This window comes from Asterias rubens, chromosome 4 (genome assembly GCF_902459465.1).
Source record: "Asterias rubens chromosome 4, eAstRub1.3, whole genome shotgun sequence".
NCBI classification, from domain to species: domain Eukaryota; kingdom Metazoa; phylum Echinodermata; class Asteroidea; order Forcipulatida; family Asteriidae; genus Asterias; species Asterias rubens.
In genome coordinates, this window is record NC_047065.1 from 245,182 (window position 1) to 271,530 (window position 26,349).

A 26,349-nucleotide genomic window follows, 5' to 3' on the forward strand; every position below is an offset into this window, starting at 1 on the left:
GAAAATAGGCAGTTTTATGCAAAATTATGAAAATATGTATTTTTGCATATTCATGAAAGTTTGCATTATATGTGAATAGCAAAAGTAATTTTTTTGTAGCGTTTGCTTAAATATTGGTCAGAGATTATGTTGTGACGTAAGTTTTTTTATGATTTGATTTACTACCTACATGTAGTAAATCAAATCACAAAAAATATCATTTGCAAAATAAATAAATGATTGCCTTCAAAGGATTATTAAAAAAAAATATTCACGGCATCAAATGTATGTTGAAATTGTACACACTTCATGTTTCAATTTGCAAACGATGCATTTGCGTTACATTTTCTCAAGACATTCTTGTACTGTCAAAGAAGTCAATTCTGCTAATGTTGTTTGCTTCTACCTCCTGGCACAGTTACATGTAAGATACAAAAAACATGTGTTTGCTTCACCCCAGTACTAAGGTTTTTAAGAGAGAAAACAAAACTTTGCGTGCACAGAGTGCGTCGGCCACAGACCTGCAAAGCTCATGACAAATGTTCACCATACTTGCAGTACTCACTAATCAGGCTTCAGGCGCTTCTTGGTCTGTCCATCTTTTCATTTGGTCGATTAGGTATGGAGAAAAATTCCAGGATGAATATTTTATTTGGACCACTAACTGTCCGACATCATGGAGAGGGGGGGGGGGGGGGTTTAGGTCATGGTTAATTTAAGAGAAAGGGGTGACTCAGCTAGAGTAGAAAATTACTAACAAAATCTGAAGGTCTGTCTCAAGTTGAGCCTTAATGCCCCTTTGCTGGTCATTGCCTTGATGCCCATTGCATTTTCTTGTAGAGAATCACATTTACCTTATTTTACAAAAGAAAACTGACTTGCCTTTTCATAAGAGAGGGGTCTTTTAGGACGATTTATTCCAAACAAAGTGCTTGAAGTTTTATTCTTGAAGTTGCTTGGCCAGTTTTCATGATAAAGTCTCCACATTGGCAGACATCATTATAAAGGTCTGTGGCATTAGCCTGACTTGTCTGCTACATGTACCATGTAGTAGTTGACCTTTACCATGTAGTAGTTGACCTTTATCTTAATGTGGCCATCTTTGTTGGGTTCCCTGTATTCTTACAAGGTAGTTCCAATTATCATTCCATTTGAAAATGGGCCATGACTTATTTGGACTTCCTGCCTCTGTACAAACACTCAGAATTATAATTCTGCCTGACTAGTAATTTTGCAACACTCATATTAGGATAAAATGTTACCTCCCCCCCCCCCTCAAAAATAATAACTATACTGATGATGATGTCAAAATGTGTTGATGAGTGTTTGAAGTTTGAATACATTCCTAGCCTAGTTTCTGGGTCAACCATGCCATGAGGTTTTTTGAAGTTTTTTTAAAAGAACATGTTATGTGAAGCTGTAAACATGTGGAGGCCTGCAGTGGAAGTGCAGTACACATACATGTACATGTGGGCAAGTTGCCATAATGAATAATATTAGAAAGTACAGGGTTTCTTTTACCTATGTTTTGTAACCTGAATTGTTTATTGTGTGTCACGGAAACTCACTTACCAATGAATTGCTAATTCTTGATTTCTGAGCCGCCTGTCCAGATAACTTACAGGCAACCGGTTATGGTAGTGTTGAATACATGTTTGAGTGTTAAGTGTAGTCCAGTCTTCCTGCCCAAGGAATATGCCCTTGAAACTGGCTCAATCTAATGAGGTTTGGATTTCCTCGGAATGAATTCTGGATTGATTCTTAGACCAGACAGACAAACCCTCCGTATCCATTGAAGGAGCAGATGTCAAGATCAATTGCAACATGTCTCTATCAATGTTTAGTGGTAAACCCTCAATAGGTTTGCCACCAGGCTTGCCCCCCCCCCCCTCCTTCCGCTTTCTTCTTGCGAGGAGTACATGTAAACTGTGTTCCTCTAAACACCTTAAGTTAGTAATCCCAATCCCAATCTTGAAGCACAATTTGGGACATGAATTGCTGGAGGATCTTCTGTTGGGCATACTTTCATTATATCCTTCTTCCTGGCAGTGAAACAGGGCATCTTCAAACTAATATCTTAATATTGGAATTTATTTGTTTAATTTCTTTTTTTAAATCACCTAGTATGACAAGGCTAGACTAAGGATATAGGCATTGGTATCATCCACTAGGAGCAGAGTGCAATTTTATGTACATGTACCTTCCCAGATTATCATCCTCACAGTACTTTTGTAGATGAATGGAAAAGGTCAGGCGTCCATGACCCGGAAGCAATGTTGCTGACCCACCAATATGTACATGTACCTTCCCATATTAACATTCTCACAGTACTTTTGTAGATGAATGGAAAAGGTCAGGCGTCCATGACCCGGAAGCAATGTTGCTGACCCACCAATATGTACATGTACCTTCCCATATTAACATTCTCACAGTACTTTTGTAGATAAATGGAAAAGGTCAGGCGTCCATGAGCGGGAAGCAATGTTGCTGACCCACCAATATGTACATGTACCTTCCCAGATTAACATCCTCACAGTACTTTTGTAGATGAATGGAAAAGGTCAGGCGTCCATGACCGGGAACAATGTTGCTGACCCACCAATATGTACATGTACCTTCCCATATTAACATTCTCACAGTACTTTTGTAGATGAATGGAAAAGGTCAGGCGTCCATGAGCGGGAAGCAATGTTGCTGACCCACCAATATGTACATGTACCTTCCCAGATTAACATCCTCACAGTACTTTTGTAGATGAATGGAAAAGGTCAGGCGTCCATGAGCGGGAAGCAATGTTGCTGACCCACCAATATGTACATGTACCTTCCCAGATTAACATCCTCACAGTACTTTTGTAGATGAATGGAAAAGGTCAGGCGTCCATGACCCGGAAGCAATGTTGCTGACCCACCAATATGTACATGTACCTTCCCAGATTAACATCCTCACAGTACTTTTGTAGATGAATGGAAAAGGTCAGGCGTCCATGAGCGGGAAGCAATGTTGCTGACCCACCAATATGTACATGTACCTTCCCAGATTAACATCCTCACAGTACTTTTGTAGATGAATGGAAAAGGTCAGGCGTCCATGACCCGGAAGCAATGTTGCTGACCCACCAATATGTACATGTACCTTCCCATATTAACATTCTCACAGTACTTTTGTAGATGAATGGAAAAGGTCAGGCGTCCATGACCCGGAAGCAATGTTGCTGACCCACCAGTATGTACATGTACCTTCCCAGATTATCATCCTCACAGTACTTTTGTAGATGAATGGAAAAGGTCAGGCGTCCATGACCCGGAAGCAATGTTGCTGACCCACCAATATGCACATGTACCTTCCCAGATTAACATCCTCACAGTACTTTTGTAGATGAATGGAAAAGGTCAGGCGTCCATGACCGGGAAGCAATGTTGCTGACCCACCAATATGCACATGTACCTTCCCAGATTAACATCCTCACAGTACTTTTGTAGATGAATGGAAAAGGTCAGGCGTCCATGACCGGGAAGCAATGTTGCTGACCCACCAATATGTACATGTACCTTCCCAGATTAACATCCTCACAGTACTTTTGTAGATGAATGGAAAAGGTCAGGCGTCCATGACCGGGAAGCAATGTTGCTGACCCACCAATATGTACATGTACCTTCCCAGATTAACATTCTCACAGTACTTTTGTAGATGAATGGAAAAGGTCAGGCGTCCATGACCCGGAAGCAATGTTGCTGACCCACCAATATGTTCTTCTTAATAAACACACAGTACTAAATTCATGTAACAGGCAGTTTGCACTTTCCTGGTTTTTACTAAAACACCTGTTTTAATCCCTAGCAAAATAAACAAACAGTACTAAATTCATGTAACAGGCAGTTTGCACTTTCCTGGTTTTTACTGACTTGGGGAAAAAATATTTTAAGCAGTTATTTGGACTTGTGATCTATTTACTCTCAACCTCAAACTGAAAAACAAACTATTTTGAATATGGATGATGTTATATGCAGTTGACATGGACGAGGTGTGGTACCAGTTTGACCAACAGAACCTTCGCCCCATTCAGACTGGGAGGGGACCAGCCAAATGTCAACGCATTCTTTTAACAGGTGAATCTGCTGAACTTGTCTGCTCAAGAACAAAATTTATCAACAAGTTAGCTTGCATTTTTAAGTTTTTTTTGTAAGTATCTAGAAGTAAGCCTTGAAAGACCATACTGGGATTTTTTTTTCTTCCTGTTATAGCAAATTTTTATGAAGACCAAAAATGTAATTGTTCTCAACATGTGACATGATAAATTCTTGATGGTTATTTTTCTATTTCTTCAAACTGTATGGTCTTTCAAATTTGCATGCAAAATAAGTGAAAAGGAGCAGACTCAGATCTGCACTGCACGTGAATGACCCAGGCTGTTTTGGTTCAATATTTTAGTTTGAATGTGTACTTGAGAAATGCATGTTACTGCTCTTCATGCTAAATGAGATTATAAAACTTTGCTTACATTGTCTTAGTAACAAATTGGGGGAATGAACAAAGACAAATTGACTGGAGCAGGATTTGAACTTTTGACCTCCAGATTGACATGCCAGCGCTTTACCAACTGAACCATTATTTGATGTTGTACCTTACGGTACTAGAGCACCATCGAACCTTAAAGGTGCTACGCCAATTTGTTCCGCCAACAAAGAACTAAAAGTTACTTATTACATAGACCTATACGCCTATAGGCCTCTAGGCCTATCCCTGCTGGCATCAAGTATACTTGATATAGATCTTCTATTAGTGCTTGTTCAACTCATTTTGATTCTTGTCTTATAAAATCAATTTTGGTCCAGAACCATTTTTGAACTGCCGGCTAGCAGTCTTGTGAATATTTTCCCCTCAATATTGAGCTCTGTCTATAATAATGCAGAAATATACAGAGAAATAGAACGCTGTGCGGTCATTTCCTCTATTGTACATGTAGCTGTCCTTTGAAATGTTACATAGAAATGTTTGTTTCCTTCACTGAAGTGACCCTTTACCAGGAAATAATTGCACAGTTTCATACATATGTTCAAATGCTTTTAAAGAACAGAAAGTTATTTGTGTCAATTTTTGCTCAGCAAAACATAAACAGGACACCAGTCACGTATGGTACACATGATATGTTTTTTTATCGACTGGTAAGCAAAATTGTTTGTGCTTGATTACTTTTTCTGCTAAGCTATGCTTAATAGCAGATTTCTGCTGACAAAAAATCAGCTAATTCCAATCCTACAACATTGCAATCAAACCTGCACCACAGTACCAACATGGTGGGCACACAAATCCGATAAGGATGTAGAAATAATTTGTTTGTAAATATTGAACAGAGGCCTATACTTATAGTATATTTTCATCAACTTTCACTGACAAATGAGTCTTTGTAACCCCCCCCCCCATGTTGGCATTATACAGGATTTTAGATAAAACAAATCATTAATTTTTTTTTCCCCTGGCTCGCTAGTATCTTGTTTCTGAGAGGGGTTCAATTGCATTGCTTATTTTCAGTGGCATTATTGGGTTTTGATCCGTTTGATGTTCCTATCGGATTTCTCAATAGCTGAACAACTTCAACAGGGTTTCCAAGCTTAAGTGCTGCTCACATTTGAATAAAAAGTTCTGAGATTACCTTCTAAGGCAATGTTCTTTCTATTTAAAAAGAAAAGTCTCATTCTATAATTAAAGATAATATTTGTTTTTGCTGAAAATTTTATTTCCCCTTCTTTGCTGCATGTGTTGATTTAGAAAGATAACCAATGGTGTTTTGTTATAAATTGATTAAAAGAGGTTAAGCCTATAAGTTGCAGATGTTTGGCTAAAACAACAGCTTTTATTTCAACATATGTTTGGTGTTTTTACATGATGTGCAGCAGTGTACTTGGGGAAGGAGTTGAAAGGTGTTGGGGATGGGATTGAATAATAACTTTCCTGACTTAATGTAGTTTCATCATACCAGGGAATGTTTTTATTGCTAAATACTCAGACAGAATACGCTGTTTGCATACTAAATGCTCACATATTGAGTTTATAAAATAATTATTTTTGAGTGGTAACTGACACAGTTTGTGTGGTATTTGTCCATGACCAGATGTTATACATAAGGATGTCATGTGCTGCAAAGTAATGTGTGACAAAAGAGAACAAAATGGGGCAGTATCTTTTAAACACTAAAGCAAGAGTTTCTAAGATGATTTGAACTCTGAAATGCATGAAATTGAACAAAAGTATTGGAAAGAAACAAGGGAGATGGACTTTAAACATTGGCAACTACATACTCTTAACTGGGCGGGTAGCCACAGAAAGCATTTAGGAGTTTGGATACACTGTCACTAAGTCAGTAAGGGTGTGCCCAATCGTGAACTTTAACATATATTTTTAGATTGATTATTTGATATTAAACTTGCAACTTCACTTTGTCAAGTTGTGGCCATCTTGCTTGTGTTATCTCTCAATCAAGTATGTAAAGCCAAACCGAGGCTGGAGGGGCAAAATAGACTGGTCCCCTTTGAGATTTGGTACTCATGATTGCATGTGCGCAAAGGAGACATGACCAAGATGGCCACAGCATAAATAGAGAAGTGATTTGTTGCATACAATTAGTTTTTAATTTTTGTTTCTTCTCATTGAAATGTTAGCATTTGGCATGATGACATTCCTTGTCTTGTTGACGCCATTCAAGTCATTTTATAGCTTTTAATGTTTCATTCACCCCCCTTGTGTTTGGGACTTTGTTTTCGCTGTAGGGAACCGTGATCATATATGTGTTGCAACTGAGCCAGAGAGCGAGCCGGATTCAGGTGAATCTTTGTGGTCAGTGTACGAGGTGTTGTTCTGGTGCTAGTCCCTAGGGCAGTGTTCCTTATCAAAGAACATCTTCTTCCAAAATGAAAGATGAACTTCCTGAGAGGTGTTGAACCAATGAAGAAATCTTCTGTGGGAAACATAGTGGTAGCAAATTCAAAACCACAATACTCCTCAAAGGAAACAAATGTTTCTGATGCAAATGATTGCTGAACTTTTTGCAATTCGGTAATGTACAAGCAGATCCGGTTGTATCTTTTGTGGGAGGGGGAATGAGGATAGGCAAAGGGAGGGCGGACTGATTGATTCTGGGCTGGGGAGGTTTAACTGTTTAAGGTCTAGTCACTAGAACCCACCTGGACTTGTGAGCATGTTGTACACTGTATGAGCATGACATTAGCATGACGGCGGCACCAGGCATGTGGCTTATTAGACAACTGCTAAGCATGACATTAGCATGACGGCGGCACCAGGCATGTGGCTTATTAGACAACTGCTAAGCATAGATACAAACTGCTTCTTATTAACCATTACACTATCTTCTAAATCCACCGTAATCCACTTGCTAGTTTATTTGCCTGAGTTTGGTGGATTTTACTTACCCACCCAACAACAACCAGACACACCAATCTTGTTAGACCCTTCTTTCTGACGTCACATTGTAGCATTGCAGGTTGACTATTCAGACGTAGGAAACGTACGCAGAATGCCATCCAGCATTGCGTTTCATTGTACATGTTTGCACAGTTCTTGCAATGTGTGTGTCTAGCAAGCATGTGTAAGTACTTAAGAACCACTCTCAGGAATGGTGAGAGATAAAATGGTGACGTCATCTGAGAAGAGTTCATCAGAGTCCATTGGTTTGGATGTTGGTCTAGGAAACAGAAAGTAATATATGCACACACAAAGCAAACTTGGGTCAGTTTATCAAAACCTCTTGGTGATGATGCTGGTCGATTCTGGTGGATTTAGGAAGGTTCCAACAATGCCTGCAGGTACTTGTGCAAAAGTTAACATTTTTCTAAAGGCGGGTGAGGGGGAGGGGCCTCCATCTCCTTCTCCCTCTTGATTATGCATGCTTCTCTTGATACATTTTAAGTTGTAGTCTGATAATATTTTGTAATGCCTTTATCGTTGTTTCAAAAGGTCTTATATGAAATGATCATCCATTCATCTATCTATGGATACATTAATAATCATTACCTTGATCTGGACATTTCTTAAATACAATTGTTATGCTTTTAAAGAAAACAAGAACATTGTTATCTGAATAGAACACCATATGTATTGTTCTCAGATGACAGTCAGGTCGGCTCAGTGGTTTCATTCCCTGCCTTTCACCTCTCTGGACCCTTGTTTGAATCCTACCTCAGATCAGAGCCTTGCAATATGGATTGGGATTAACAGTCCCACCTCAGATCAGAGCCTTGCAATATGGATTGGGATTAACAGTCCCTACCTTGCAATATGGATTGGGATTAACAGTCCCACCTCAGATCACAGCCTTGCAATATGGATTGGGATTAACAGTCCCACCTCAGATCAGAGCCTTGCAATATGGATTGGGATTAACAGTCCCACCTCAGATCAGAGCCTTGCAATATGGATTGGGATTAACAGTCCCACCTCAGATCAGAGCCTTGCAATATGGATTGGGATTAACAGTCCCTACCTTGCAATATGGATTGGGATTAACAGTCCCACCTCAGATCAGAGCCTTGCAATATGGATTGGGATTAACAGTCCCTACCTTGCAATATGGATTGGGATTAACAGTCCCACCTCAGATCAGAGCCTTGCAATATGGATTGGGATTAACAGTCCCACCTCAGATCAGAGCCTTGCAATATGGATTGGGATTAACAGTCCCTACCTTGCAATATGGATTGGGATTAACAGTCCCACCTCAGATCAGAGCCTTGCAATATGGATTGGGATTAACAGTCCCTACCTTGCAATATGGATTGGGATTAACAGTCCCACCTCAGATCAGAGCCTTGCAATATGGATTGGGATTAACAGTCCCTACCTTGCAATATGGATTGGGATTAACAGTCCCACCTCAGATCACAGCCTTGCAATATGGATTGGGATTAACAGTCCCTACCTTGCAATATGGATTGGGATTAACAGTCCCTACCTTGCAATATGGATTGGGATTAACAGTCCCTACCTTGCAATATGGATTGGGATTAACAGTCCCACCTCAGATCAGAGCCTTGCAATATGGATTGGGATTAACAGTCCCTACCTTGCAATATGGATTGGGATTAACAGTCCCACCTCAGATCAGAGCCTTGCAATATGGATTGGGATTAACAGTCCCTACCTTGCAATATGGATTGGGATTAACAGTCCCACCTCAGATCACAGCCTTGCAATATGGATTGGGATTAACAGTCCCTACCTTGCAATATGGATTGGGATTAACAGTCCCTACCTTGCAATATGGATTGGGATTAACAGTCCCTACCTTGCAATATGGATTGGGATTAACAGTCCCACCTCAGATCAGAGCCTTGCAATATGGATTGGGATTAACAGTCCCTACCTTGCAATATGGATTGGGATTAACAGTCCCACCTCAGATCAGAGCCTTGCAATATGGATTGGGATTAACAGTCCCACCTCAGATCAGAGCCTTGCAATATGGATTGGGATTAACAGTCCCACCTCAGATCAGAGCCTTGCAATATGGATTGGGATTAACAGTCCCTACCTTGCAATATGGATTGGGATTAACAGTCCCACCTCAGATCAGAGCCTTGCAATATGGATTGGGTTTAACAGTCCCACCTCAGATCAGAGCCTTGCAATATGGATTGGGATTAACAGTCCCTACCTTGCAATATGGATTGGGATTAACAGTCCCACCTCAGATCAGAGCCTTGCAATATGGATTGGGATTAACAGTCCCACCTCAGATCAGAGCCTTGCAATATGGATTGGGATTAACAGTCCCACCTCAGATCAGAGCCTTGCAATATGGATTGGGATTAACAGTCCCACCTCAGATCAGAGCCTTGCAATATGGATTGGGATTAACAGTCCCTACCTTGCAATATGGATTGGGATTAACAGTCCCACCTCAGATCAGAGCCTTGCAATATGGATTGGGATTAACAGTCCCTACCTTGCAATATGGATTGGGATTAACAGTCCCTACCTTGCAATATGGATTGGGATTAACAGTCCCTACCTTGCAATATGGATTGGGATTAACAGTCCCTACCTTGCAATATGGATTGGGATTAACAGTCCCTACCTTGCAATATGGATTGGGACTAACAGTCCCTACCTTATTGCTTCGGTTTTCTCCATTTGGGTTTTTTCTCGCACATCTGAAACAGATCTGGTTTCCTTTGCATCCTATTATTGGTGCTAATTGTGCGGTTGGATGCATTTATAAAAAATACAATAAATGTCCGTTCAGAAGCTTAGAAGTTTAAAGCGTGCGTTAACAACATTGCAAGTTTAAAGTGTGCGTTAACAATATGCTTCTGGGCTACATGATCATACATACACATGTAGATAGACATAAAACCAGAAAAAAACATCTCACACTAATTTGCTGTTTCTTGTGTCCCAATAATAAAAGTAGAGGATTAAGACACCAGATTTAGCTGATAGGAAAGTAAGAAGAAATGAGTTTTGGTTCATTTACTGACTCATTGAAATTCACTCATACCATAAGGTCTAGGCTTCATTTTCTTCACCCTTGTTTTATTTCATGAATTTATTTATTTTGCATGTGTCATATATGCATAGGTTGCAGTTGCATTAATAATTAATCCATTGAATGATTTAATGCTTATTTGTAATGGTCAGGTACGTACAGCAATTGGAACATATCATTTAATTACAGCGGTGTAGATGTCTGAAGAATTTGGACTTGTCAAGTGCTGTGATTTTCTGGTTTGCTTCTTCAATCCGTCATTTTTCATTTAGTAAAATACAGATTGAGCCTGCGCTCATCACAGATGTGAGGCCATTACTATTTAAAACAAATATTTATACCATATAGGTCGGTAAGCCAAAATAAAGAAATATGGGCGTGCTTATTTTTGAAGATCAAAGCTCAATGTGGGAAAACAAAAAGCAAAAATCTCTCCACAGCCCTACCTCAATACCAACGTTGATTTGCAAAGTGGTTTACCCATGGTTGAACATACCACTTTCATTTATCTCTTCTCTTAGTAAAGATAATTCCTTTCCGGGTACTCTACCTGAGGGAAGGTGTTTTGTAGGGGGGGGGGGGTGGTTCTAAACATATGGGATCTAAATCTGTGTACTTAAACAGATTGCCAGATTGCTGTCATGAGTGGCCTGGATTCCACTAGAATGTTGACTTTCATGTAGGTGTTTAGCTTGGTCGTCTTAGGAGAGGTTGCCACTGATTTCTCTTCATGTAATACAGACCTCTACTTTCTTCGTCATCTGAGCTTTATGGGCAAACGTCCACTAAGGATACTCCAGTATGCAGGCTTACCACGTTAACTCCGGAGGGGATAGTTGTGCAATTTGCATCGGGGATATTACATGTTTTTAATTCCGTCGCTTAATTTCCCTTCGGATTACGAGTCGCTTGAAGTCATGAAAAAGTCTGTGCATTCTGATTTATATTTTATTATTTATATAAATGCATACAAATAGTGATTTGGGAAATATGATTAAATGTGGGACTGGGTGTAAGCTTTCCAAATAATAACTGCATTCCACTAGAATGTTGACTTTCATGTATTCTATTCGGTGGTAATTGTGATTTGATTTTTAACAGGCTTGATTTTTAGCCATGTATTCTGTACTTTAATAACTGCATTCGGTGGTAATTGTGATTTGATTTTTAACAGGCTTGATTTTTAGCCTTGTATTCTGTACTTTAATAACTGCATTCGGTGGTAATTGTGATTTGATTTTTAACAGGCTTGATTTTTAGCCATGTATTCTGTACTTTAATAACTGCATTCGGTGGTAATTGTGATTTGATTTTTAACAGGCTTGATTTTTAGCCATGTATTCTGTACTTTAATAACTGCATTCGGTGGTAATTGTGATTTGTTTTTTAACAGGCTTGATTTTTAGCCATGATATTCTGAACTTTAAGTCTGATTTCCAATGTTTTGGCCTTTGCAAAAAAGCTGAAAATTTATGATTAAATAACCTGAAATATCTGCACAATTTAAACATGTTGGATAGCCCTTGTAGTCAATCAAACTACTAGGAGGCCACAAGGCTTGTAGCTCAAAATGTTTACCAGAATTCATTTTACAGGACTAGAATTAAAATGAGAAGAATAAACAAACACCACACAGTCTGACATACATTGAAAACAACATTAACGAGCATCAAGAGAAGTTTTTTTTCTCATTATGTACTTAATTGAAAGGTTTTCATCAGCATAAAAATTGTTATAATAAATGGTATTATTATTATTCAAGCAAGTCTTGTTGTGAGTTTACTGGCATGATGCCAATATCACTGGTACACGTATTCCATTGTTAATTCCAAGCCCTGGACTAACCTTAGGTGTTTTTAAACACTAAACGCACAGTAACTCAACACACAAATGATTGGGCTGCAATGTTGTAGATTAAAAGAATGGGTTTTGGGAGGGGGGGGGGCGGCGTTAACGGAAATTACACCAGGAAGTGTTCACATGCTGTTCAATATTTTAATGTAAATGTCGCTTTCTGAAAAGCAGAAACGCTATTTCCTGAAATGATTTATGTGAAATGATCAAGTCTTGTTAAAATTGATAGTGATTGCACAAGACAGCCAGTAGGTTTTGTTTTCATGGAGTTACTCGCTGAAACCATATTCTGAAAAAGTTGATTAACAAGCAGCAATACAATTTAAAAACCGTACTAGTAATGTTTGTATTTGGCACAGAATCCCAAAAGAAATAGTTGCATTTTGTCTCTTACACAATTGCTTGTTGAGTTTATGTCAGAGGACATTTATTTCATCAACTTGTTAGTTGACATCATGATCTTAAGATCATTCTTGCAACTTTAACCAATACCTGTTTCAAGTTAGTAATTAACTACCGGTGAACCTAATCAGACCAGTTATGGTTACGGCCCGGGAAATGCACAACTGGCCTTTCCGTGAGCGTGCAAGATTGGGGGGAGGGGGGGGGGGGTGGTCTAGTGGTTAACCGTCTGCCCTTTAATGCAGTTGGTCATGGATCCAAATAACATCCGATTTTTTTTAGTAACCTTTGAATTTGTTCTCACACTGAGTATTCTGACAAGCACAGTGTTCATGTATAGAGTGCAATTGTCATACACCAACATGGTTGGGTATGCGTAGTGGTATCTTTCCTTGCCTTTTCAAAATCTAAAACTAAAACTTCTTCCCTTTTCTTTTCTCCATTGGTTTATTTGCTAGTACAGAGAATAAGTTTGGGTTATTTGCTAGTACAGTGAATAAGTTTGGGTTATTTGCTAGTACAGTCAATAAGTTTGGGTTATTTGCTAGTACGGTCAATAAGTTTGGGTTATTTGCTAGTACGGTCAATAAGTTTGGGTTATTTGCTAGTACGGTCAATAAGTTTGGGTTATTTGCTAGTACGGTCAATAAGTTTGGGTTATTTGCTAGTACGGTCAATAAGTTTGGGTTATTTGCTAGTACGATGAATAAGTTTGGGTTATTTGCTAGTACGGTCAATAAGTTTGGGTTATTTGCTAGTACGGTCAATAAGTTTGGGTTATTTGCTAGTACGGTCAATAAGTTTGGGTTATTTGCTAGTACGGTCAATAAGTTTGGGTTATTTGCTAGTACGGTCAATAAGTTTGGGTTATTTGCTAGTACGGTCAATAAGTTTGGGTTATTTGCTAGTACGGTGAATAAGTTTGGGTTATTTGCTAGTACGGTCAATAAGTTTGGGTTATTTGCTAGTACGGTCAATAAGTTTGGGTTATTTGCTAGTACGGTCAATAAGTTTGGGTTATTTGCTAGTACGGTCAATAAGTTTGGGTTATTTGCTAGTACGGTCAATAAGTTTGGGTTATTTGCTAGTACGGTCAATAAGTTTGGGTTATTTGCTAGTACGGTTAGAGTATTTGCCAAGTTAGACATTCAACTTGATGAAACACTTGCATTTGTTGGTTTCACCCGTCATTTCAAATATATTATGGTTGTGATGAAGCCAAGGACTCCCAGAAAAGGGAAACTAGAGTGGGTATTAAACCTGCAAACATTGACTAGAGTGGGTATTAAACCTGCAAACATTGACTAGAGTGGGTATTAAACCTGCAAACATTGACTAGAGTGGGTATTAAACCTGCAAACATTGACTAGAGTGGGTATTAAACCTGCAAACATTGACTAGAGTGGGTATTAAACCTGCAAACACTGACTAGAGTGGGTATTAAACCTGCAAACATTGACTAGATTGGGTATTAAACCTGCAAACATTGACTAGAGTGGGTATTAAACCTGCAAACATTGACTAGAGTGGGTATTAAACCTGCAAACATTGACTAGAGTGGGTATTCTGCAAACTCAGGATTAATTTGTCTGCCCTCTATTTACATTTTTCAGAGACACAGACGTTATTTTCTTGAGATATCAATTGTATCATGCTCTGTGATCCACATCTCTAGCTGTATTTAACCAATAACTGCTTAAGCAGCTTTGTTAAACCCTGCATTTCTTTGTACCTAGTTCATGCTAAGCTAACAAAGCCCTTATTGTGCTTACTAGACATACATAAGCTGCACTTAAAACCTTGACCTTAACCCACTGAGTTTGTTTACTTAGAAAAATAGCATTGTTTGTGTGGCAACAAAATACAACAAAGTGTAGTCCACAGCTACATTTATAAAAACAAAATCAAATTTCTTCCCTGTTCATCTCGATTCAAAATTCATCCCGATGCAAAAAAAGAGAACATTAATACATATTTCTCTAAAACTACATTACCTCTTATGGGGTCTTTTCTTAAAATGTTTTATAATATCGGCAGCTCTCCAGTGCTTCTTACGAAGTACATTTTTATGGTCATTAGTTTTTTTATATGTTAATAACCAACGTATCCTTTATTATAAATGTCAACCAACTGTTCCTCGAATAAGAATTAATTGGTTTCTTGTATCTCATAATGATCAGATTATGCTTTTTTTATCACTATTAATGAGGGTCTAGCCTTGCAGCTGTCTGTATTAAATTATCAAAGTGCAGGTGCTCTTTCTTTGTTTGCATTATATTTTTTGGCCATTAACTTGTTATAGAAAACATCTAACGGATCATTACAAAAGTTCATCTTGATTGTTGATAACTCATGTATTATATGAGGTTTATTGTTTTTGGTTCCAAATAAAGTATGTTACTTACATATTGTTTAGTTGTGTTCATTTCTAACAAAGTAAGGGGTTTCCTCAGATTAGCAACCATGTCTTATGCTCAACTACCTTTGGTGCCATTTCTTGGTTGTCAAAGATGGTGCAGGCATTGTACGAGTTGGTTATAATGTCCTAACCACGCCTAACCACGCCTACAACACCCTGCTTTGATGACAAAGAAAGGGTATAAAGGCAGTTGAGCATTGGACATTGGTTGCCAATCTGTTCTAGTATAAATTACAGAAATATTACGCTTTCAGACTTTTAAACTTGTATGCGTTTTTGCATCCTTACTGCTCCTGCATAATGCCTTCATTCTTTTATTACAAACAACTTTAAACTGACAATCATTGTTTTATTTTCATTTATTTATTTTGATTTGTTCATGTTTGATTTAGTAACTTTAGGTATCCTGACTTTAATAACTGTTTTTCTCTGTCTTATTATTTGACTGTTTTCATGTGTAAGGTAATATTTATGGTCTGCTTCTTTTTGAAGGCCCAAACCGAGGGAATTTCGGCGGTGGTATCAAAGTAGGAGGCACTGTAGCCGTTCCAATAGATCGGTAAGTTTCACATTAATCTCCTTTGAGTGTTTGTGAATTGCAGTTCACATAGATTCATTAAAACAACTTTTGTGTGTGAGGATATTACTCCTTAATACTGGATAGCAGGAAGGCTCCCAAGTTGTTTACTTATCTTTGTGGGGTTTGTCATTCTGTGTGAGGATATTACTCCTTAATACTGGATAGTACTTGGGTTTGCTGCGTCTAAAATGGAGTGAAAATTTGCTGCCACCTTTCCTTTCAAAACTTATCTGTGTGCGTATTTTTGATCAAGGGAAACCCTTACAGTGAATTAGCAACCATCTTGCATCCAAAACAAAAGAGACATTTTTATAAATTTGTTGTTGTTTTTTATTATAAAACAACAAGGAAAAATATGTGTCAAGTAGAAATATGTCAACCCTCCCAAACTACGTTTTTAAAGAACTGTTTTATCCTAAACATTAAAAAAGCAACAGTGAGTGTTCACAATGATCCCTACACATGCATGGTTATTCTGAACTCTTAAAAAGTAACTTAATAATATTTAACAATTTTAAGAACTTAATTCAAGTTTGATTGGCATGAACTTGCATTCACTAACTTGATGTGAGATGCTTAATGTGCATGATGGAATCTACGGTTTAACTTGTTCATTATTTGATCAACCTCTTTCTTTTTCTTTGTGTACATAATCCATTATTCATACACATTTTCCTTGCTATAAACATTGACTGTCAAATCATTCACAACATCTGTACAATTGACTTCATTTAGTGTTTGGGAAAGTCCTAGAATTTGCGCATCAGTGTACAGTGTACTAGGGTCAATTTCATAGAGCTGCTTACATATGAAATTGATACCCTCGGTGCCCCTTCAAAAGTTCCCCATAGACTTTGAGATTTGCTGATGGAAAGTGCCATTTGCAAAATGAAAATGGCATTGCCCTCTCAAAGATGAAATTACAGGCCTGTCATAGTTCTTACAATTTGGCAGAATAAAAACAACACTCCAACAAATAAAAGCATGGATGATAATATATGTAGTTTTACTTTGATGTAATAATAATAAAACAGTTTAGCGCAGTATGAATAAACATTCATTTAAGCGCTAAATAGAAACCATTTTTTCTAAGCAGGTCTGTAGTGCATGATGATGTATAGCATACACTTAAACGCCAATAGTTGATAGAAATTGTAGTTATTATAGTTAGATGTGCCTTTTTGTTTTCTTCTACATATTATTAATGATATATCAAATTTTAACGTTTGTGTCACAGAACGGACTTTGTTTAATCAAATGATTTGATTCTTTCCATATGGTGCAATCCATGTATGTGCAACTTATTGTTTTGATTGCCAAATGACAGAATAGCCAGATATCATCATGTATGCAAATTGTGATGAATATTTGACATGTGAGGGAAAATTGACTGTAATCAATAAATTTGCACACACTACTCTAGCTGCATGTATCCTGTATTAAACGATACGGCTTTTAAACAAAAAAATAATCTGACATTCTGACAAGTTTTTCGCGGTCCTCAAAAGCCAATATTATATCAAAGCCTGTTTTTAAAGTCCTAAATGTGCAGACCCAGTTTCATGGTCTTGCTTACCATGGCATTTCTGTCCTTCTGTGATCCTCAGACTCCCACCTCCACCCCTCTTAATTCAAGGGTAAAGGTCAAGTTTCTGCTCTGATTCTTTGAAAAAGAAATCCTTGCTCGTAGGGGTCCTTGCTCGTAGTATTGGTTTGAAATAAAATTTGTTTTCTAGAAATGTGCACTATTCATTGGTGCTATCCTTAAATAGAGTTGTCATACTTTGTCTGGAATGAGAGCTTCAATAAATTGTAAATGTTAAACCTTTGTAGTTTTAGTCAGGTTTGTAGCTCAAAGAAAGCCTGGGATAATTTTAAACCTCATAGCTTGTAAATTTCCTGCAAAGTCGCTGTCAAAGTTAAAACATCGACACTTATAGACCCCACCCCATAGAAATAAATCCTGATGTTTTCCACAGTTCAGTTTGTTGTTGCGTTTATGAAGGCCTACAAGGTCAAATAAAAGCTGTGTGCAATCATTTTCCAATGTGCGAGTCTAGCATGTATTTGAGCATATAGACCCATTACTGTTTGTGCTACTTTGTTTTCTGATCACCACGTTCTGCTAAAGCAATGTACGCTGGACCAAAAAGTTCTCAAGTTTGTTTCAGTCTGCGCAAGACTTGCACGGTCCATAAATAGAATCCTTTTGAAAGTGACTCTTAAAACTAGACTGCGAAGATGATTTTACATTTCCAAACTAACAACGATGATGTACCTTTAAAATTGAGAGTCAAGCTCAACTCGTATAGATTATAAAATTCATCACACGCCTTTAGAAAGCAAGGCATATTAGCTCAACCACTTCTAATCAATATAATGGCACAGAGAGGGTCCGCTAATATTCTGAATCCATCACGTATTTGCAGAGGAATGGAACATTTCAATTTAAAGCTCAATCTTCGATGCTTTTCACTCTTTATTTGTTCACTGACAGCATGAGTAGATATCTTGTGTTTTGACAAGACACCTTTGGTTGTGGTCCTCTTGATCATCCCCTGACACAAGTTTTTCTTAAAGTTCTTTTCTTTCATATGAATTTTGTTTTCGTTTTGAAACAGTGCCATCATCTGTAAATATTTATTCAGAAAGAAAAGAAGTAGTAGAAAAAAGATTGTTTGTGCGAAAATCAAGCCATGCAATTTTGTAGAATGAATTATTTAAAAAAACATTTTTTTTTCTTTTCTGAGGGTCTAATTTCTTCAAATGAAAAAGATGCAGAGAGTAGAAGACATTTGAGGCACCTTCCTGTCTATGACTGTAAGGAAATGTTGACTGAATGAAAGCCCATCCATTTTGTTAGTGGGTCTGGGGTGGATTTAACAAAGAGTTAGGACTAGTCTTATCTCGAGTTAGGACCAGTTACTCGTCCTAACTTAGGACTATCCATGCAATTTGTATATCTCCTAGGACTAGTCCTAAGTTAGGACTGGTCCTAACTCTTTGTGAAATCGACCCCAGGACATGTAGCTTGCATCATGGATGTAAATGTAGTACCTCCATGCTTGCATTAACCAGAATTAATTAAAAGTGACAGGGGGTGGCGGGTCCGGGTTGTTCGATATACAAAAGGTTCGCTGAGTGTTATTAACTGAAGCCATGTTAGTGATTGGGTTTGATGGAGTTTATTCAATGGAGAGCTGGTAGATGCCTGTTTGCACTCGGAGGACAAGGTGCAACAGGGGGGAGTCAGAGTTCTTTAAAGGTGCTGATTTGGGGTTCTTTTCATGCATTTATTTCCATAAAGGAAAATGTACAGTTTTATTAGTATACAAATAATTTTCAAGAAGGTTTATTGAACAAAGATGTATTAAAAACTATTAGAATAAAAATTATATAAGACACAAGGAAACGGGCAACATGAAGGCACACATGTATTTTCAAAAGACAACAGAACATTAAGACAAGGACGAAACAGGACAAACACACAAAGCAAACGCTACTTAATGAGAGCTACAATGTAGAACAGAACAAGAAGGTACCGTACATTGTAAATCATACTTAGAAACTTATAGAGGTGAAGGAGGATTGTAAGAGTTCAAAAACAACCAATTTACTTCAAATGCAAATTCACATCAATTCGAAGTGGTTTTTGTCTGAATGCTTTGGCAAAAGAAACAGCCCATCTGATGTGGTCAGCATACTGGGGAGATTGCGTTCGTATCAGTCTATGCATAGGTCTATGGATGTCTTCTGCTAGTGCTGATGTAAAGCGGAGGTGGCCATGGGCTATTGTTGTTGAGGCTTACTAATGCATTAATGGTCATGTGTCATTATCTGTATGTTTAGAATTGTCTAGTCTTATGGAATACACCTAATCAGTCCTTCCAAGTCTCTACTGCAAGGCAAGTTTTATCAAAATGAAAACAAATATAAAATTCACAGCCAGAGAGGATGGTATTATAACCCTCAATCCCTTCCCCCATGAGACGCATTCCTCGCCCCCTCTGAAATTAATACTCTGAAGAAGTTACTTGAATAAATTGCCCTAGTTTAAAGTGATGACATTTTAATGTTGGGTTGGCGAGCCTCTTATTTGATTTCAAATTTTGTGTAATATGAGTTCTGGCCTGGGTTGTTTTCTTTTGGATTTGCTGTCTTTAATTGTCCCCTGCGTCTCTAGTCTGTCATCTGAGCGTAGATCCTTAGGTACCAGCGCTGTGGAGCATCTTAAGAAGTATTATACACAAAATGTATTTTTAAAGAGAACGTATGCTTTTGGTAATTGCTCTTAAATTTAATGTTTATAAAAACTATTGGTTAGAAGCCTTTGCAGCAACCGATAGTATAAAGCATTTTGAGAAACATTTTACTTTGAATATAATGTGGTAACATCTAAAAAATACATTAGTTTTGATTATGCCCCCAAATTTGAGTTTGAGATAATGCTCCTCAGATTGTGTATTCCTATTTGGGAATACACTCCTCAGATTGTGTATTCCTATTTGGGAATACACTCCTCAGATTGTGTATTCCTATTTGGGAATACACTCCTCAGATTGTGTATTCCTATTTGGGAATACACTCCTCAGATTGTGTATTCCTATTTGGGAATACACTCCTCAGATTGTGTATTCCTATTTGGGAATACACTCCTCAGATTGTGTATTCCTATTTGGGAATACACTCCTCAGATTGTGTATTCCTATTTGGGAATACACTCCTCAGATTGTGTATTCCTATTTGGGAATACACTCCTCAGATTGTGTATTCCTATTTGGGAATACACTCCTCAGATTGTGTATTCCTATTTGGGAATACACTCCTCAGATTGTGTATTCCTATTTGGGAATACACTCCTCAGATTGTGTATTCCTATTTGGGAATACACTTGGTGCGTGGACATAATTGAAAATTAACAAAGGTTTACACTACCTTTGATAAAACCTAAAACCACACATTTCTGAAAGGGATGTTATAAAATATATGTTTTGTGCCCTAGTATGATTAAAGCCAAAATAAAAAAGCACCCCTTTCCCCATGTATTTATTTCTGATCACTTTTGTTGCATATTCTAAAAAGTCAATTGCAACATTTTAGTAAATATTTCTTATGTATGGCCTTCATTCGCTTTTCCCTATCGATGAAAATTGATTGCTGCCAACCGACCGTGTGGTGGTTTGTATGTTGTTTACTTTTCAATGAATTTTTGGGAAGACTAACATTGGCATGATAGTCAGATGTAGGACAGCTTCAAGCATCGTGTACTGCCCATAACAAATCATAAAGAGACATTTATAAAACGCATAAAGGTAAGCTTCGCATCAAGGCGCTGGATATAAACAAATAGATTAAACAGTTAAATTTGTAAACATTTTAAATTGCATACAAAAATTTATTAAATACGTAAAATAAGTAATAAAACAAAATATAAACAAGGGCCAAATTTCATAGCACTTCTTACTAGTTTGCAAATTTTTGTCTAACTAGTAGTAGAAACATTGCAAGAAAAATGAAACGTCATTCACTTTTGTGGTACCGAGAGGTTAACATGCTTTTTACAGTTAGCAGTGTAGCAGCTCTTTGAAATTGGGCTCAACAGCTGCTTATTGTTCTATTAACAGCTGCTCCTTTGTAAAAAATAAAAAAAAATATTAAGTAGGTCTGCACAACAGACTGGTAGATTAATTATAGAATCGTTTTATCGACACGGAAAGAGTAGACAATCAAAATGCTGTTGTTGCAATGTACAGGCATGTGATTTTTCTGTTTTTTCCCGGAAATCCATTTTTATTTCATTGGTATAATTTATTTATATAAAATGAAAAACAGATTTTTTAAAAGTGTGCAGATAAAACCATAATAGAACATCACAGACTTTTAAACCAAAGATAAATATAAGCAAGCTTTCGCTCATTGTGGTCAGCGTTTTTTTCAACAGCCTACCTACCACATCCCTGAAATAACTTTGTTTTAAAGATGCTTCAATTATTAATAGATGTTATTCTCACTGAGGCAAGCAAGAGTCATGTGCACCAATATCCAATACGGGGAAAAAACAGAAACAAATTGTAGCTTCCGGCGCCAGATTTATACCCATGCATGAAATGTACATGTAGGCATTAGTCCCTATGGTGCACAATACATGTATGTAGTTATGCTTAATGTTGAACTTATGGAAACAGAAAGTTGACATAAAGTGATCCATATTACTTGCCCCAAGTTGATGTCTGTGTACATAGTGCTTGGCAGCTGCTGTGATGTCAGGCTAACTGTGAGGGTAGTGGTATCAGTTCATCCATGAAGGGGGTGGGATGTTGTCAGATACAATGGTTGCTTAGCAATGGGTCAGCTTGGGGTCATCTTCTACACCTCTTGGAATGTACTACGTGAGTCTGAGACTTCAGTCTTAAAGGAATAGTACATTTAGAACCGCTTTGTTGTTACTGTCCTTTATGATAGATACAACAAAACCAACCTGTGAAAATTTAGTTTCAAAAGGTGTTCGCATTTTTTGAGATGCCACCAAATATCCTGAGCTACATGTATTGTGTCCATTAAGGAAGAAAAATCTGCAATTGGAATACATATTCTGAGAGACTTTACTGTCAGTAACGCGAGGGAAGGGGGTAGGGTCGGAATCTTAACCAACTTCCTGACTGAAAAGACACTTCTAAACATTTTGTTTCATTATTATTTTTTTCAATCATTCCCTGTAAAATTTTCTTTGAAAATAAGTTCAGAATTTTCTTTTGAAAAATTGCCATCGATGATATTAAAAAAATACTTTGTTTTGTCTTGCAGTGCTTTTCCTCTCAGTATTGTCTAGATATTATTTGCAGGACATTTTATACAATCTTAAGTTTAGAATACTTATTACTGTATATTCCTACCACACACACTTCTGTCAAGTACATGTACATACACGTAGGTATAAAGGCTTCTTGCTGATATCAATCAACTTTTGGGACCTGTGAACTTTTAAGTGGAGTTTCTGTAAAAAGTAAACGATTTTCCAGGAGTTTACCAGCTACCTAGACAAAACAGGTAGCTGGTACCTAGGTTAATTCTGCTTCATTAAAAAGCATAAGCATAAGCATTGTTGGTCTGCTGTCAGTTTGTTTGTCACTCTTCCGCGCTGGAGCATTTTGTGGTGTAAATCAGCTTGTCTCATTTTCCAACCACACTTCCAACCTCTTCCCAATTGTTCCCATCTGTCTTCCATGATCATCCCATTGTCTACCATTCTTTAACATCAATCCCCGCTCATTTTCCTCACATCCAAACACACTACTTCATCTTTTATTCAGACCATACTTTTTTCCCGGGCGATGAACCATCCTGATGTTCATTTTCATTCCATACTCTAAAGCTTTTTGTAAAATTTGTCATGAAAAATAACAGATTTTCTTTGGACAGGAAAGTTTCCAATTAGTGTCTAATGAAAGCAACTACTTTAAAGATTTAGTACAGTTTGAGATGATAACAACATTAGTGAAAATGATACTGCCGCGTAGAATCTGGAAAACTTTTTTTTTTGGGGGGGGGATTGTTTTCCTGAGAGATATTTCCACATGAAGTGCATGGATGATTTTTGAGACAAGTTTTAAATAAATCTCCGCTCTCATGTCTGTAACATTGTGGAGCCAAGATTCCAAATTTTATAACAAAACAAACACTGATTTCTCTAATTGTCATTACCTTTGTTAATTTCGTGCATTATTCAAATATTAGTCATTATGATACTTGTAATTTTCTTCAAAACTAGAAGACTTAATTTTCAGAGAAACAAAAAAGAAGCTGTACCATAGCATTACTTCAATGTAAATTATACAAAGGTATCATCACCTCTGTGAATATGACAAAAACATCCCCTTTCAGAGGTTGGCTTAATAATCAATAAGATTGAGCTATTGTGAGATGAACCTCTGCCCTCCCCATCCCTTAACCCACCCTGGCTCCCATTCCCACCCTTAGTCTCTCCCTTAATGTCCTCTCCACCCCCAATTCCTTCCCTATTGCCCTACCCATCCAAACCACCCTCTCCACCCTAACCCCTCTCCCAACCCTAACATCCCTCTCTAACTAGTTTCCCTCGCCCCAATTGCCCTCCTACCCCACCCTAGACCCTAGCACGTGTGATTAATTTGATATTTTGGTTTAACCCTTCTCTTGGCTTGATGTGCACTGTTTCCCCTACCCCCAACTGTTTCTCTCCGACCCCCCTTGCACTGACAAGCAGCTACACTGGCAATAAGGGTAGTCAGGAAACTAACGCTAGCAACGTAGACAAGACTGCTCCTCTGTTTGCTCGTAAGACTAAATTATCGCAAAAGGTTCAGAATGCTCTGGATAGGAGGTAAGTTCTTAAATGCACCAAAGAGGAAAAACATATTGTTGTTATTTATTTGTCTTTATTTTAATGCCAAATCAAATCTGTGTTTTCTTGAAAAAGATGCTAACTTGTTGAACAAAAGTACAAGCAACATGTTTTGAACAAAAACAATTTTTTTTTTTAATGAAATTTGGTATAAAATGCTTTAGAAATTGTTGTTTATAATTTATGTATAGATCCAAAGGAACAGACAGAGAGTCATCGTCAAGTTACTAAATGTCAGATGAAAGCACAAATGGATGCATTTTGTTAGCTAACTAGGCAAAACTTGCAAAGAGTAGTGGAGAGTTGACAAGTCCCTGATATGTGGGTGCATGTGAATGTTAAAACAATAAACCCTTTTTCGTTTGTTCTTCGAACTAACAAGATTTACCTTAAATGTCTGTCGAGTTTTAACACTAACAAGACCTGTAAGAAGGCTATTTGGGTTTTGTTTTGGCATGATACCTGCAAGAAACTAACTACTAAGTAATTTTACTAACAGCAATACTATAACCAATGCTTATAATATTTTTCTCTTACAGTTCTAATTCTTGTGTCTTTTTTATTTGTAATCATTAACTGTTGTTTAATAAAGATGTGCAAGATGGATAAAAAGAACAAATACCCTCCCAGGGCTCCCTCGCTTGATTCCACAAAACAATCTTCCGTAACATAAATTCACTCAAATTCACTCATTTCACATGGGAATCCCTACCTTGTTTTTTAGACGATATCCAAATTGATGGCTACAGCTACAGCAAACGCCTATAGCTAAGGGTGTTGTTAAAGGAACTGGACACTATTGGTAATTGTCAAGAACCAGCCTTCTGACTTGGTGTATCTCAACATATGCATAAAATAACAAACCTGTGAAAATTAGAGCTCAATTGGTCGTTGAAGTTGCAAGATAACTATGAAAGAAAAACGCCCTTGTCACACGAAGTTGTGTGCTTTCAGATGCTTGATTTCGAGACCTCAAAATCTAATGATGAGGTCTCAAAATCAAATTTGTGGAAAATAACTTCTTTCTCGAAAACTACGTCACTTTAGATGGAGCCGATTCTCACAATGTTTTATACTATCAACCTCTCCCTATTACTCTAAACCAAGTAAGATTTTTTGCTAATAATTATTGTGAGTAAATACCAATAGTGTCCACTGCCTTTAAAGATGTGGTTCAATGGAAGATGATGCGCAAATCTAGCCATAGCCGTTAATTCACACATGACCTCATTTTAAAAAAAAGTAGAAAAGAATGTTATATGGAATTGTTTGTAAATCCTTAACACCGATGTGTGATTAAATAAAGAAAGAAATATTATTTGCATCCCTAGTGGCATTGGTACACCAATGCAACAGATGTTTATTCAATATTTGTCATGTTTTTTAAAATTTGGTATACCAATTTTGAATATAATTTTTTGTTTTGCAGTTCTGCACTCGCATCGCCCAATGTAACATGCACAGCAAATAGATCGCGCAATAGGATGATCAACCTTTACGGTCAAAAGTAAGTGGTAAATGTTTTTGGGATGAAGTCTTCTGTGTTGTGACTGTTTGTGCTCTAAAATGTTTTAATTTCTAGATAGAGGCTATCAAGTTATATTGCATCAGTGCTTTTGCAACTTGCCCGAACTCCATCTCTTTCACTAGCGTCCCCAATTCCCTTTTTCCTCAAGTGGTGTGCAGTATGCTAATTTTGGACTCCACCTATCATCAGATGTAGCCTTAGTTCCATTTTCCACTTCAGAATTGTTATGAACTCAGGTGCTTGCTTGGCCAACTGTTTATTTTTTCTGTCTGTGCATAAGTGATGTTTAGCTTCTACATAACAGGTGTTTTTTATCGGGTCTAGCTGTTTTTCTCTCATCAGGCTCTTACCATGTAGCTTGAGATAGATCAGCTTTTAAAGGCACTGGACATGTGTTTTGTAATTGTTAAAGACCAGTACTTGGTGTATCCCAAAATATATGCGTAAATAAACAAATCTGTACAAATTTAAGCTCAATTGGTCATCGAAGTTGCAAGAAAATAATGAAGGAAAAAAACACCCTTGTTACACAAAAACCAGAAGTCTTTCTCAGACTCAAATTTTTTGTGAGAAATTACCTATTTCTCAAAAACTATGTCAAAGCCTGAGTTGGTGTTGTGTAGGATAACCTGTGTCTTCGCATTGCAAAGCTACTGAAAATGCATTATAAATGCCAATAAGTATTTTAAATCACTGTTAACTCAGT

The 26,349-nt window shown here is 37.5% G+C and overlaps 1 protein-coding gene and 1 long non-coding RNA gene across 11 annotated transcripts in view; one reads left to right on the top strand and one right to left on the bottom strand.

Annotated features, from left to right (window-relative positions):
* Positions 1-26,349, top strand: part of LOC117289041 (CMP-N-acetylneuraminate-beta-1,4-galactoside alpha-2,3-sialyltransferase-like) — a 57,479-nt gene that overhangs the window by 23,987 nt on the left and 7,143 nt on the right. For 4 of the 9 annotated variants that reach the window (XM_033769960.1, XM_033769961.1, XM_033769962.1 and 1 more), the window contains 5 exons: positions 3,990-4,088; positions 6,747-6,800; positions 15,648-15,714; positions 23,978-24,094; positions 25,545-25,622. In XM_033769960.1, the coding sequence (XP_033625851.1) occupies positions 3,990-4,088; positions 6,747-6,800; positions 15,648-15,714; positions 23,978-24,094; positions 25,545-25,622 (415 nt within the window). The remainder of the gene's footprint in view (positions 1-3,989; positions 4,089-6,746; positions 6,801-15,647; positions 15,715-23,977; positions 24,095-25,544; positions 25,623-26,349) is intronic. The other 5 variants (XM_033769964.1, XM_033769965.1, XM_033769966.1 and 2 more) reach the window with 5 other exon arrangements.
* LOC117289044 lies at positions 8,320-11,044 on the bottom strand. Of its 2 annotated transcripts, none has more exons than XR_004518921.1 (7): positions 9,860-11,044; positions 9,356-9,826; positions 9,245-9,322; positions 8,945-9,100; positions 8,678-8,800; positions 8,555-8,644; positions 8,320-8,521 (listed from the first exon to the last, which is right to left on the bottom strand). It is a non-coding gene; the product is annotated as an uncharacterized LOC117289044 (long non-coding RNA). The 2 variants fall into 2 exon arrangements; XR_004518922.1 differs by having other exon boundaries at positions 8,320-8,443; positions 8,477-8,644.